This window comes from Panthera tigris, chromosome E1 (genome assembly GCF_018350195.1).
Source record: "Panthera tigris isolate Pti1 chromosome E1, P.tigris_Pti1_mat1.1, whole genome shotgun sequence".
Taxonomy (NCBI): domain Eukaryota; kingdom Metazoa; phylum Chordata; class Mammalia; order Carnivora; family Felidae; genus Panthera; species Panthera tigris.
Window position 1 is genome coordinate 34781061 of NC_056673.1, and position 12943 is coordinate 34794003.

Here is a 12943-nt window from a genome sequence, read left to right on the forward strand (position 1 = left end):
AGCAGAGGGATAGAGGGTCTGCTCCCCCTCCACTGGGCAAGCCCTCTCAGCCCTTTGTCTGCCCCCCTCCCCTCCCCTGACCCAGTCACCCTCCACCCCAGCCCCATCCCAGAGCCCAAGACTTTATAAAGCTTTCACATCTTGTCATAGAGTGCCTTGGGTTATATTTAGTTGTGAAGTACCTGTCTTCCCTGCCAGTCTGAGAGGTCCCCAAGGGCAGGGATTGACTGAATCACCTCCAACCCCCTCCCTGCCTCGGGCAGTAACTTCTGTATGCCGTGTGACCTTAACAAGGCCCTTGAGGTCCCTGGGACTCAGTTTCTTGAGCAACGTGGACAAAATGCCATCTAAGGTCTCTTCTAGCCCTGCTGATCCAGATGCTTCTGTGGTGAGCAGACCGGGGTTCCTCCTCCAACCCTTCCTCTAGTTCGGGGCCAAGAAAGACCCTTGGGTCCTGTCTTCAGCACTGGGGCTGAAGCACTGTCCTTTCTGGGCACCATCCCACGTCGCCTTTGGAGAGCCCTTCGCGAACTCACGGCATTGGGTGGGAGCCTCTGAGGTCACAGCAAGGGGACCTTGGCAATCCTCAACTTCCTTTGCATCTCTCTTGAGCTTCTTCCCTGGGGGTTTGTGGTTTCTGGTCCCTCTTGGAATGTGGTCCCGCTTGCGTAGCCCTTGAATAACAACCATAAAATTCCTAGGGCATGAATACTTTGATTCCACCAGAGCAAGTAAACTGAGGCCCTGAGGTGTCTTGTCCCAGCAGAGGAGTGATGAGCTCCGTATCTTCTGAATGCCAGGCCGTTTCCATGCAGACACTTTGGGCAGGGATGCGTGTCTGGTGTCCTTAGCTGATGCCGTTGTGCCCATGGGCCCCCTTTCAAGGTTGCTTGCCACGGTCTCCTCCCTACACCTCACCTCCCTTTCTGCGCCCGGCAAACTACCTGTCCTTGAAGATTTCACTCAAGCCCCACAGCACCCCCCCCCCAAAGCCTACCTTGAACCTCCCTCACCCCAGTCCTGGACTAGAGACCCTTTCTCTGCACAGTCTTCCCCCTTGTATTGTACTCACTGTCTGTCTTGCTCACCTCCCCCAGGAGACTGTAGACACCTTCAGAATAGGGACCAAGCACACTTGTTTGTTGCCGTGTCCTCAGCACCCGGGACAGTGCCTGGCAAAGGTGAACCTCAGGAAATGTTTGTTGACTGACTCGACAAGCATCTCATGTCCTTAGAAGAGGTTGTAAGTTACGAGGCTACTGTGGCCTTAGCTGTAGTCCCAGCAGTGGGCACTGTCTGTCCACTCTGTTTTCAACTTTCCAGAACCAAGATGTTTCCGGCCGGAGGCTCTTGTGTAGCAACAAGGACTTGTGGCTTGGGCTGCCGGGGAGACAGGGACTGCACTCCCCCAGCTTTGTGGTCCCAGCCCCATCCTCCCCTCCGACTGACTGCAGCTCCGGGAGGGATGGGCCGAGCGTGTGCTGTACCTCCCTGGCCGGGGAGCATCCCAGGGGAACCCACTGGAGATTTCCTGGCAAGGAGATGGAAAGAGAAGATAATTGCAAGGCACAGCTCTAAGCAGCAATGACAGCAGAGAGAAGAAAGCAAAGCAAGGCAGGGACGGGGAGACCCGGGGGCAGAAAATGCTGCAAACAGGGACAGTCAGGTGGGAACTCGGGCAGGGCGGGGTGTGGAAAAGCAAAGGCTATGGAACTCTCCCCTTTACTCACTACCTGATTCTTTTGAGCCCCTTGTGGCTCCTTGAAGGCCTGGAGCACCCCCAAACCAGATCCAGCCCCCACACTCCAGCCTGGTGGAAGCCACACCGGCCCCCCTCGTGGCCTCAGCGAGGCTGCCTCTTCGCTCCCAGCCTGCACTTGATCTGATTTGGCATGCATGTGAGCACGGGCTGCTGTGACCGATGCAGGAGTTTTCAAAGCAAGAAGAATTAATTAGCTCCGTGGGCCACCGTCAGCAGCTCCCACCCCTGGACCGGGACTAAGCCAGAGTTCTGAAGTTCTCAGCAGATATCCCCCCTGGGTGTTTGCTGAGGTGCCGCCTCCCTGACCCGCCTCGCCGTGTCCTCAGAGTAGGGAGCCAGTCCACAGCTCAACTCGTTCCTGGTAGCCGTTGTCCTGGGGTTAGTCCTGGGTGCACAGGCCTTAGGCAGGTGTCACTGAGCACTGTGGACTCACCACTCCCATGGCGGACGAATCATGCAGACAAGTCCTTCATTGCGTCTCTGAGCCTGTTTCCTCCCATGGAGGGCCATGCAGAGCACCCCCCTGTAGAAGGTGTCCATCAGTGTGGTGTCCTCTCCCTGGCTACGTCCCTCCAAGGAAGGGGCACGGGGGTGGCACCAGGTGAAGGTACCTTGTGCTGCCACCTGCTGTCTGATGTCCTCACTGCACCACGGTCGCCAGCCCCCCAGGTTGGGTGACGGCTGGCCCAGGAAAGGGGAGAGGAGGCCACGGTTGTGATGGGTGGGGACTAAGGGTGACATTAGAGGTGAAAGCTGTTTGCCAAGTGGGAGAGGTCTGGGTGGGGCACGGGGAGAGGACGGGAAGGACAAGGGGGTGGCAGGCGGGGGAGGGGAGCCAGTGCTCTGTGGTTCAAGGGCAGCATTATGCCGGGGAAAGGTGGTATCTGGGAAACTGGGTGATTGCACAGACAGCCTTGGCCAGCCTTCGGAGAAGCAGCCAGAGCTCAGGGATGCCTTCCCTTGTGGTTAAGCCTCTCTCCTCACACGAGGTGAAGGACCGTGGGCTCCTTTAAGCCTCTGAGTACGCCAAGCTGGGAGCTCGGGCGTGCATTTCTATGAACACAAATGTGACTGCCTTGGAAAAGGCCTCCCTGGCAAGTCGTTTCATGATCGGGATTCCTTGCCCCATGTCCCATTCCCTCGACAATGACAAGAGGCTGAGGTGGATGAAGCCGATGGGCTAGAGGTTGGCCAGACACATACGATGCAGCCCCAACCCTGCCGCTTCCTGCCTGTGTGATCTTGGGCACGTCACTAAACCTCTCTGAACTCACTGGCTAGTGCAAAACCGATAGCAGTGCTAGCCTCCTTGTTAGCGCGTTGGGAAGAATAAGCGAGAGATTACAGATGAGCCTCAGATTTGTTTTTAGCATCAGCTCAGCTCTCTCCTCTTTCGGGTCCCCACCCCCCACGCCCAGGCAGACCTTTTCCTGGAGTCTTGGGGGGGAGGAAGCAGAAGCTGCCAAGCCCAAGGTGGGGGCCTGTGGCTGTTGACACAATTCCCTCCGAAGCCCCCACATCCCTGAAGCTCCTGGCCACTTCCTGCTCCTGGAGGCCTTAATCCAAGACCTGCTTTGCCCCCACCAGCTCCTCCCCCCATCCCAGCCTCCTTCAGTCTCGTCCAGTCCCTGCTGTACCCTAGAGCAGATAGAACCATCCGGACAAGCGTCATGAGGTTTGCCTCATCATCATTAGTACTGTTAATAAGATTCAGCAGTGTTATTATTTCCACTTTTAATGAGACACATCAGCTTCCATCGTTGATAAAGATTTTACATTGTTGGGGGAGAGGCCACAATTCTGTCCCCGAAAATGCCCACGTTGACTCCGGGGGCTCCCGGGCGGGGCAGGGGTTAGGGTGAAGCCTTGGATGGAGGAGAGGGGGTTATAGCCAAGCTCTCTGGCTTTACCTTGACCCAGAATCCTCCAACCATTAGAAGGCAAAAAGACCCCAGAGCCCCCTCCCCCAAATCTCCCACCCTCATTAGGGAATAGACAGCTACAGATTTCGACAAATATATAAAAGCTTAATCTGCAGACCTAGGTGACAAAAGTCTAGGAAGTTGGTACAGTTTTGCTTTAAAAAAAAAAAAAAAGACAGTTCCCATAAGCACCCCCCTCTGTCCACCCAAGGAGGCCAGAGGACAAGAGCTCCACACTACTGCACACCCCAAGAGGATAAAACCTGCTTGCTTCAAGGAGTAGTGTCATTTCTGTCCAGAAGAGCAATTAGAAAACCTTTCGCCACCTTAGAAAATACAGGATGGGCCAAAGCCTCCAGGCTCATCCGTCCAGCAGCCCCGCACCCCTGATCCCAGGGTCGGGGTGGGGGAGGGGGTTGCTGAAGGAGGGCTGCCCAGCCCCTTGGAGCTGCCTTTGAGGTTTCAAGGGTCCTGGGGCTTGAAGGTGCTGGGGATGAGGGGGTGGGGTTGAGGTGGGTGTTTGGGATGGCTGGCTGAGCCTGCGGTTGGCTCTGTGGCACTGCCTCTTAGCTCAGGGTTCCAGGCAAGAGAGTATTGCCCCAAGGTAGCACCAGAAAGGAGGTTCTGGGCCAATAATAGCCCCTCCTCCTCTCCCCCTTCTCCTCCTCCTCCTTCTCCCTTCTCAGCCTTCCCTCCCTGGCCTGCCTTCCCAGCCCCTCCCCCGCCCCCCCCCTCCTCCGCTGGCTCCCACTGGGCAGGCAGCAGCAGACCATGTAAACACCTTGATGGCGCTCATTCATCACCCCCCAGGGGTCCAGCTCCGCACTCCGCAGCCTGGCCGCCTGGCCCTCCCGACTCCACCGGGAGGTGGCCTTTGGACTCCTGGCCCCCTCCATCTCGGGAGGGAGCAGCCCGCTCTGTTTGTACAGCTTAATCCCATTGCCAGCTTGATGGAGCAGTGCCCACGGTGCGGGTCAGCAGGGCTCCCAAGGCGTGAGGCTGACGCCCAGACCTCCAAGGTCAAGGGGGCTGAAGCCTGGGGAAGGAAAACCCGGACGCGCTTGCCCCCTCCCCCCGTTGGCAGCGGCTGAGGCTGCCTCCCCCAGTCTCAGTCGGCCCCATTAACCAAAACAGCTTCATTATGCCAATTTCCAGCTTTCAATGTGGGGCTGATAGCTGTCAGCAGAAATAAGAGTTAATCTGGAACTACTCACATTCACAGAGCTGCTGCCTGGCTAAGAGGAAGCGATAAAGCTTTGGTAGAAGCAGTAAACCCTGCTTGCCTAGCCTCCTACCAGGCAGAGGGGCTTCCCTCCTCCCTTGCCCCTGGGGGGTGAGGCTGCAAGGTTGCAGCCCTCCTGGGGAGGATTAGGTTCTCTCTCCCCCAGACAGCCAGCCAGACATGCAGACACACACACACACACACACACACACACACGCGTGTGCACGCGTGCACACACACACACTCCTATACACACACAGGCAGCTCTGACCCCTTCCCTGCCCGCTGCCCACTCCCCAGCTCCGGGGGTCTTTCTCCAGTGCCACCTGGAAATGCCTAACTCTGTCCCTTTCGCTTTCACTCTGGACCGTGATTAACTTTTTTATTTTGGAAAATTACTTTATTATAGATATAGATATAGATATGTATGTATGTATATATAAAAAGGTTCCATTTCATTTGTAAAATCTTATTTTTTGCTTTTTCTCTTTTTCTTTTTTTTTTTCCTACACAAAATGATGACGAGGTTAAAGGAGAAAATAAGTTACATTACAGTTTCCAAAATGGTCCCCGCTCTCCGCTGAAGATGGGCCACCGTCAGGGCTGAAATGCACTCTCGGTCCCAGCTTGTGCTTTGCAAGAAGAGGGGATATAACTAGACTGGTTATTTTAGGTTAAAATAGCCAAGAGACAGACGCCTTCGCCTCAAAAATATTCTGAGACACATAAAAGTACAAGGAAACAAGTCTCTTCAGTCACAAAATGTCGTACATCCCGCATATACTAGATTCAATTAATTTAATAAAATAGAATATACATAGAGATTCTGCACAAACGTATTGCTTTCTCCCAGTAGCTCCTGGTGTTGGGAACCTCAGCTGCACTGGGCCTCTCTCTCTCTCTCTCTCTCTGTCTCTGTGTCTCTCCTCTCTCTCTGCCCGGAGCCAGGGTGACCAGGGCTGCTGCTTTCAACGCTCTGGAAATTCTGCTCGCCGGTTCCCAGCGCCACTGAGGCGGGGAGGAGCTCCTCCTTGGAGTCCGTATGGAAGGTTTTTCAGGAACATAGCCCAGGAGGAGGAGCTAGGATTTGGCACCCGGTGGAGAAAGGTGAATGGGGGAGTAGGGCAGGACTCAGGGGTCCAGGTCTGCTGGGTCGGAGGCTAAACCGGAGAGACTCAGCACGTCTTTCTTTGGGGGGGGCGAGGCAGCCATGCTGTCAAGGGGGCCGGAGGCCGAGGGATCCTTGGAGTCGCTGGACGGAGCCCTCCGCCGGAGGCAGACGCCAGGGCTCAGTGGGGGCCGAGGGCCCTGACTCTCTGGGGGGTCTATGGAGATACTAGGCGGGCTGAGTTTTTTCTTGGGCCGGCTTCCGGGCCCCCCGAGAGGCTGGCCCCCAAGGCTAGAGGGGTCGGGGCCCAGGCTGGGTTGGGAGACGCTGTCCAGGCAGCTGACCGCAATGGAGTGCCTCCTCTGTTCATCCAGCCAGGACGAGGGCCTGCGCCGGCCGCTCTGGGCCTCCACACTGTAGCACTTCTTCAGGTCCCGTGGCGACGGGGGCTCCTCCTGGCTGCCCACGGTCAGGGGGTCTCCTGAAACCCAGCTCAGTTCCGTGTCCAGCTCCAAGCTGCTCCTGGTCTCTGGCGGGCCCTTGCTCCAGCTGGGGTCGGAGCCTGGGCAGGGGGCTGGCGGGGGCATGTGCTTCGAGGTCTGGCTCTGGCGGCGGGGTTGCGGCTGCACCTGGGTGCCCAAGTGGCCCCAGAAGGAGGAGGCCCGGGCCAGAGGCGGGGAGGGCCCACTCCCCTCGGACATCAGGTCTTCCCGGCTGCCCAGGCCCTGAACGTCCAGGGAATCAGTCCTTATTGCTGCCTGCGCGAGGTGGGAGGACAGCTCAGCCTAGGGGCTTCCGCTCCCCCATGGACTGTTCCCACCTCCCCCCACCCCCACCCCCAAGCCGGATAGCCCCCGCCTCCCCCCGCGGGCCCACCCTAAGCAGGAGTATCAGCGTTTGCTCTTGTTGGGAGAAGGGGGCCACCATGCCTGCTCCCCCACCCCTCCCCCACGCCTGCAGGAATCGTTCTCTGAAGCTCCCCGCCCTCGGGACACCAGAGCGCACTGGGCCGGCTCTAGTGCACAGCTGGCTCCTTCACTCTTCCCGGCCTTCGCACAGGCTATTCCTTTGGCCTTGAATGCCCTTCTCGAATGACAGGCACCCCTCAACTTGATGGGCTCAGGTCCTCTTGTGACACGGTGCCTGACAATCTGTATCCCCACGTTACAACTAACCCATTCCTCCTCTCTGCTCCCTGCTGCACCGCACACGTGAGCGTCCCAGCAGCTGTGAGCCATTGCTGCAATGGTCTGATGGCATTTATGTCTCTGACGCCAGACTGGGAGCTCCAGAGAGCAGGGGCTGTGTCCCCAGTGCCTGGCACACAGAAGCTGCTCGGTGAAACTCTGTAAAATGGGTGGCGACCGTGCCTGTTTCAAGTGTGTGGCATTGAGCAGATTCTCGTGTGGCCAGGATTACACACGAGGGCACCCTGGGCGTGGGCTGTGGCCTTGTCACAGTGGGGTCAGACAAGCCTCACCTGGCTACATAAGCCTCGGCCCTGTGCCCTGGGAAGGGGGGGCCGTGGGCTTGGCCAAAGGTGGAGATACCCAAAACATGCCCTGTGTCCCGTGGCTAAGTCTAGAAGTACAGAGAATCATTGGAAGGCAACTCTGGGCCAGGGAGAGGGAGTCCAGAGACCTGGGCTCTCCCACCAAGTCGACCAGTGTCCCTAAGCCCCCGTGGCCCGCTCCGGTCTCCAGCCCTCCTCAGTGGAAGAAAGGAGCAGGGTGCAAATGCCAGAAGGGCACAGACCACTTCTGCTTTGCCAGGCACCGTGCCCCCGGCACCTAGAACTGCCTCTGGACCGCGGTCAGCACACAATAAACATTTGTTGGAAGAATGAAAAGTGGCCACCTGGTTGTCACCAACAGCCCAGGATTCCCAGCGGAGAGGCCGGCCCCGGGGGCCCTGGCCCACCTCTCCACACCTGCTTACCTGGCGCCTGAGTGGCCTCTGAGCCAAAGGGGAGCGGCCCGGTGGGGGCAGTTTGGGGATGGTGCCCCAGGTGGGGGCGCTGTGGGGCTGGAGCAGGTGGGGTGTCTCTTTGGGAAGCTGCAGGATGTAGCTGGTGTCTGCTGGCTGGGAGTGGACTGACAAGACAGAGCCTGTGGGCAGAGAGGGGAGGAGAAGAGGAAGGAGCTGGCAGGTCAGTGGCCTGGCTCTTACCCCAGTCCCTCTTTTCCACTCTCCCTCCCCCATCGGGGCCTCTCCCCTCACCGCAGACCCCTCGCCCCGGATTGAAAACCACTCTCCACGGGCTGGCGGGGGGCGGAGGGGGGAGCCCTTGGAGTTCGGAGAGACCTCTTTTGCTGCCTCGGTGCCCCTCCCACCCAGGTCAGGAGTGGGCTTAGGCAAGGATGGGGTCTCCCTGTGCGAGCCGAGCAGCCCTGCCTGAGCCCTGGTACCTGACTGAGCTTTGGGGAGCCCCCAGCTTCTGCGTCCTAGGGACCCCTCGGCGGTGCTCCTGTCCCGGCACATGTAGCTGTCATTGGGCAGAGAGTGCGTCCGGCTGACTCCAGACTTCCGCACGGTCAGCAGGTCTGGTCCCAGGGCGAGGGGAACCTCCTCAGGGTGGGGCTCCATCTGCAAAAGGAACAGGGGAGGGAGGTGGGAAAAAGAGGGGCACCCGGATATCCGGACTGGCTAACTGAGGCAGAGCTGGACAACAGCAAGCAGAAGCGCCCCCAGGCTCTGGCCCCCTCCCCCCACCCTCTGGCCCCCTCCCTCCCACCCTCCCGGGCGGTAATGGGATGAGTTAGTGGGTGGGGGGAAAGGGGGCAGACACATGGGTGAGCCCTCCAGCACAGCAAGGAAGCAGAAAACTATCCAATACTGCATCATCTCAGAGCCTCCTGGTGGGGATGGTGGAGGGGGGAGAAGGCGTCCAGAAACCAGAGAGCAGCCCCCAGGTCCAGCCCGGCAGGTGGTTCAAGAGATGGTTCTCAGGGCCTCCGTAAGAGGCCCTGGAGCAGGACAGTGGAGGCTGAAAAGCTAAAAGCACCCCCTATCCCAGTGCTGGGGTTGTGGGGGTGGGGGTGGGGAATGGGAGGACCTGTCCAGTGAGCGAGGACTGCCTACAGAGCAGAGGCTGTTCACCATCCAGTTCTCTAAGGCAACCCCACGACCCAGCATGGGGCAGGAGCTGGGCTAATGTGGGTTCGATGACAGGTGAACACTAGAGAGTGTCAGCTGGCTCACCCACCTGTGGCCCTGCACCTTTTAATTACTCAGTGACTCTGGTAGGGGGCAAATGGGAGGTGGGGGGCAAGGTCTGAGTATCACGGCTTCAGGTCCTCCCTTACTGGACAGAATGGGGGTGGGAGTGGGCTTTTTAAATTGGTTTCAAAGAAAAGCAGTAATCTGCCTTTGACCCCAGCTGGAGGGAGCCAAGGTGTGCTCCCAGAAGATTTCTCCATCTCCCTGGGACCCCTTTCCTCCTTAGGGTCCCTTGTACCTTCCATTCCTAATTCTCAGAGAGGCGGGAGGGTTCCTGTCTCCACGCAGGCCCCGCCAGCTAAGCACCCCAGGAGGGACGGTTGGAAAAGTCTGGATCCTTTGCTTCCCCTCTCGGCTTCAGGCTCCACTTCTGCCAGCTACCCCAAGACCCCTAGGGACCCCCAGCCTGTGGTCAAGACCCTGTTGCAGCCAAGCCCTGCTGTGGGGAAGGGGCCCCTGTCTCTTCTTAAGTGCCCAGAGGAGGGGGCAGGCAGGGAGGAGGGGGCTGCTCACAGTCTGAAGGGGAAAGGGAGCTGGGCAAGGGTAGAGAAGCTGTCCAAACACAAAGAACACCCCCCCCAACACGGGGACACACAGTGACAGTGACGGAGGAGACAGAGACAGCCCCCCCAGGTACAGAAGGGCATGGTGGTAGCAGCAGAGAGGTATGAGGCTCTCAGCCACTACGTGGAGGGAAATGGCTCATGTTGCAGGTAGGCGAGAAGGAGGGGGGCGGGGAGGGGAAGGGCTGGCTTGCACAGGCTCCAAACACAGAGACTGGGTCTACATCGAGGGGGGCCCTTTGGTCAGCTGCCTGATGCTGACCTCTGTTTCGGAGGGCCGTGTTACTACTCCTGGGTGTTGGGATTAACTCTTTCACAACTGCGCCCCTGGACCCTTGAGGCCCCAATTTAATCTCATCTCATTTCTTGGTCCACAGTGGGGACCCGGAAAGACCCATCAAAGCCTGGAGCACTAAGTGCCTGCCGGTTGATGCCTCCGGTGGCCAAGAGAGAGGAGGGAGGGATCTGGAGCCCTGCAGCCAGCCCAGCCCCTGGGGAGGCTGGGGGAGCAGTGAGGAGCGTGTGTAAGTACATTGCTCTCCAGGGCACTAAGTAAGAGTGTGTGAGTGTCATCAGGCAAAGAGTCATCCGTCAGAGCTAGAGAGCAGGACAGTTCAGACACAATCTCTGACGTCAGAGACAGAGCCTCCCTCTCAGCTAGAGGGATCTAGACAGGGAGAGAGATGATCAGGCATTAGAGACCAGGACAGAGCACCTGCTCGCGCGTGCATGCGTGCACACACGCACACACACACACACATACACACACGCGCGCGCGTGCACACACACAGGCCCCCCCCTTTCCCCCTTTCCACAAACCCCGGGGGAGGGGAAGGCCTCTCTTCTCTCTCCCCACCCCTCTCCCGAGTAAACTGACAGTGCCTCCCCCACCCCACTTTGAAACACCCCCCCCCCCACCTCGGATCAGAGGCTGCGGCAGGCACCAAAGAGCCAGAGCCAGAGCGAACACCGACAAAGCAGGAGAAGCAGAAACTTATTCTAAAGATACCCCAGGAACCTGAACAGCCCCCTCCCACACCACCACCACCAAGAGAGGAAGCGGGGAGCAGGGAAGGCTTTCGACTCTCATAAAGATGATACCAGAAAAAAAAAAAAAATGAAGAAAGGCCAGCAAAGCGCCTCTCTCTGCTCTCGGCACAGACAGAGCCGCGTGGGGGGCGCTGGGGACAAAGCCGCCAATCTGATGACTGTTTTCTGCCTATTCTCTCTGCTTCCAAAAGCCTGGCAGGACTTGGCCTGCCCCCAGATTTTGGCTTCTCCCCTCCTGGGCCCTCCTCCGCCTGCCGGCAGCTTGCCCGCCCTCTTTAGCTTGGGTTCTGGGAGATGCTCTCCTCCTGCCGCCACACAAACTGGCTGGCTCACCAGGGATCTGCAGGGGGATTTCAGTGCCTGGGGGAGGGGAGAGCCATCCCTCCCAGATGAACCAACCACCTGATCACCCCATTGCGTCCTCTTCTTTCCCTGTTCCTTTGCCCCATGAGCCTCCTTCAGGATGAGAGGCCTTGGGAAGGGATGTGCTCTCTCACTGATCATTCTAGGTCATTGCCATGTTGAAGTGCCTATAGCCTATCTGAGACTGAATCCCAAGGGCGGACCCCTAGAGGCAGGGTCCTTTCTCTATGTGAGGGTCACTGTTCATTGGAGTCAGGCTACAGGTGTCCCAGGTACTGGGAGCCTGCCTTCCTTCCCCTCCACCCAACAGGGCCTGTGGAACTCTAGGCTTTTCTATCTCCTGCTGACCCCCGTCTCTTTGCCTCCACTCCAGGTCTACTGAGGTCTTCCCTGCAGCACCTGACCCCGGACCTAGGAGGGACGGCAGGGTGCTCTGCCAAGTGGAGGGGGTCAGGGGCAACCAGACAGGTCAAAAGGTGGGGAAGAGGTGGGTGGGAGAGCCCCAGAGAGCAGGAAAGCCACGTTTAGATGGGACTGGGGGAGAAAACCATGCATGAGCTGTGGAAAGGGGCTGGGCTGAGGCGGGACGCCCAGTTTTATTTCACAGCGAGGTCCCCAGAATCCACTCACAGCTGGAACCTTCCAGGCCCTCTCAGGGCCAGGTCAGAAACCACTGTCTACTGAGGGCACTCATCGTGTCTAGTGGGCTCCGTGGCTCAGAACGCCACCGAACAGAGGCTTTGGGGGTAGGTGCTGGACACAGGAAAGAAGCAGACTGTGGCCTAAGATATATCCCTCAAAGGGTCCCCTGGCCACCTGCAGTACCCCCCAAAGCCCTTCTCCCCTGGGTTTGGTACCTCGCTTCCTCCACCCACTAAGGTCCCACTCCCAGCTTGTCTTCTGCCCTGCCCTCTTCTCTTCTCCTTTTGGTCCAGGTTCCTTCTGACAAATGCCCTCCGCAAGCCCCTCCTCTAGCCATCCTTCACTCCTAGAGGTGCGGTCCTTACCATCCCTACCTTCCAAATATGTATTCCAGGGGTTGATCTCAACTTGTACGAACCCCTGGCTGCCTCCCGCCGAGCCCAAAGCTCAACTGAGGCCCCGAGGCTGCTCTTTCTCCAGATACCCAGTGGGCAGGAAACACCCCGCCTCCCCAGAAGCACAGCACAGCATGGCACAGCCCGGCACGGCACAGGGGCACGGTAACCTGCGGGTCGGAGCCGCCCAGGCTGCGGGCGGGAGGCAAGGCAGAGGGCTGGCCCCCAGGGCCCGCCAGCTCTTCCATCAGCTTCAGCTCCCCCTCCAGGGAGCCCTGGATCAGCAGGGATATGGTGTCAAACAGCTGTCTGTCCTGGGGGGGGACCAGCCCATGAGGGGAGCGGGGATCAGAGGGGCAACAATGGGAAGTGTCGTGGCAGGGGATTGACAAAAGACACGGAGGGAAAAGGAGGAAGAGGTAACACACACACACACACACACACCAGCAACAGACAGACAGGAGAAGGGGGAGGGGAGGGGATGTAGGGAAGAGAGGTGAGGGAGGAAGGAGAAGGGGAGCCGGAGAGGAGAAGAGCTCAGGAGGAAAGAGGGAGAAGGGGAGCAAAGATAGGGAAAGGATGGAGAGGTGGAATTGGGCAGGTGGAAGGGTGGGAAGGAAAGAGGTTGGTAATCGGGCAAGGGTAAGAAAGAAACAGGAAGGAAACAGAAAACTTAGCCTTGAACCTAAGAGCCGAG

General features: G+C 58.5%; 1 protein-coding gene across 10 annotated transcripts in view; it reads right to left on the bottom strand.

Annotated features, from left to right (window-relative positions):
* Nucleotides 1–5699: 5699 nt before the first annotated feature.
* Nucleotides 5700–12943, bottom strand: part of CACNA1G (calcium voltage-gated channel subunit alpha1 G) — a 61464-nt gene continuing 54220 nt past the window's right edge. For 6 of the 10 annotated variants that reach the window (XM_042966380.1, XM_042966379.1, XM_042966377.1 and 3 more), the window contains 3 exons: nt 8423–8600; nt 7953–8122; nt 5700–6772 (listed from right to left, as the gene is read on the bottom strand). In XM_042966380.1, the coding sequence (XP_042822314.1) occupies nt 6038–6772; nt 7953–8122; nt 8423–8600 (1083 nt within the window). In that variant the 3' untranslated portion in view covers nt 5700–6037. Of the gene's footprint in view, nt 6773–7952; nt 8123–8422; nt 8601–10328; nt 10464–12416; nt 12561–12943 lie in introns of all 10 variants that reach the window. The other 4 variants (XM_042966371.1, XM_042966370.1, XM_042966375.1 and 1 more) reach the window with 3 other exon arrangements.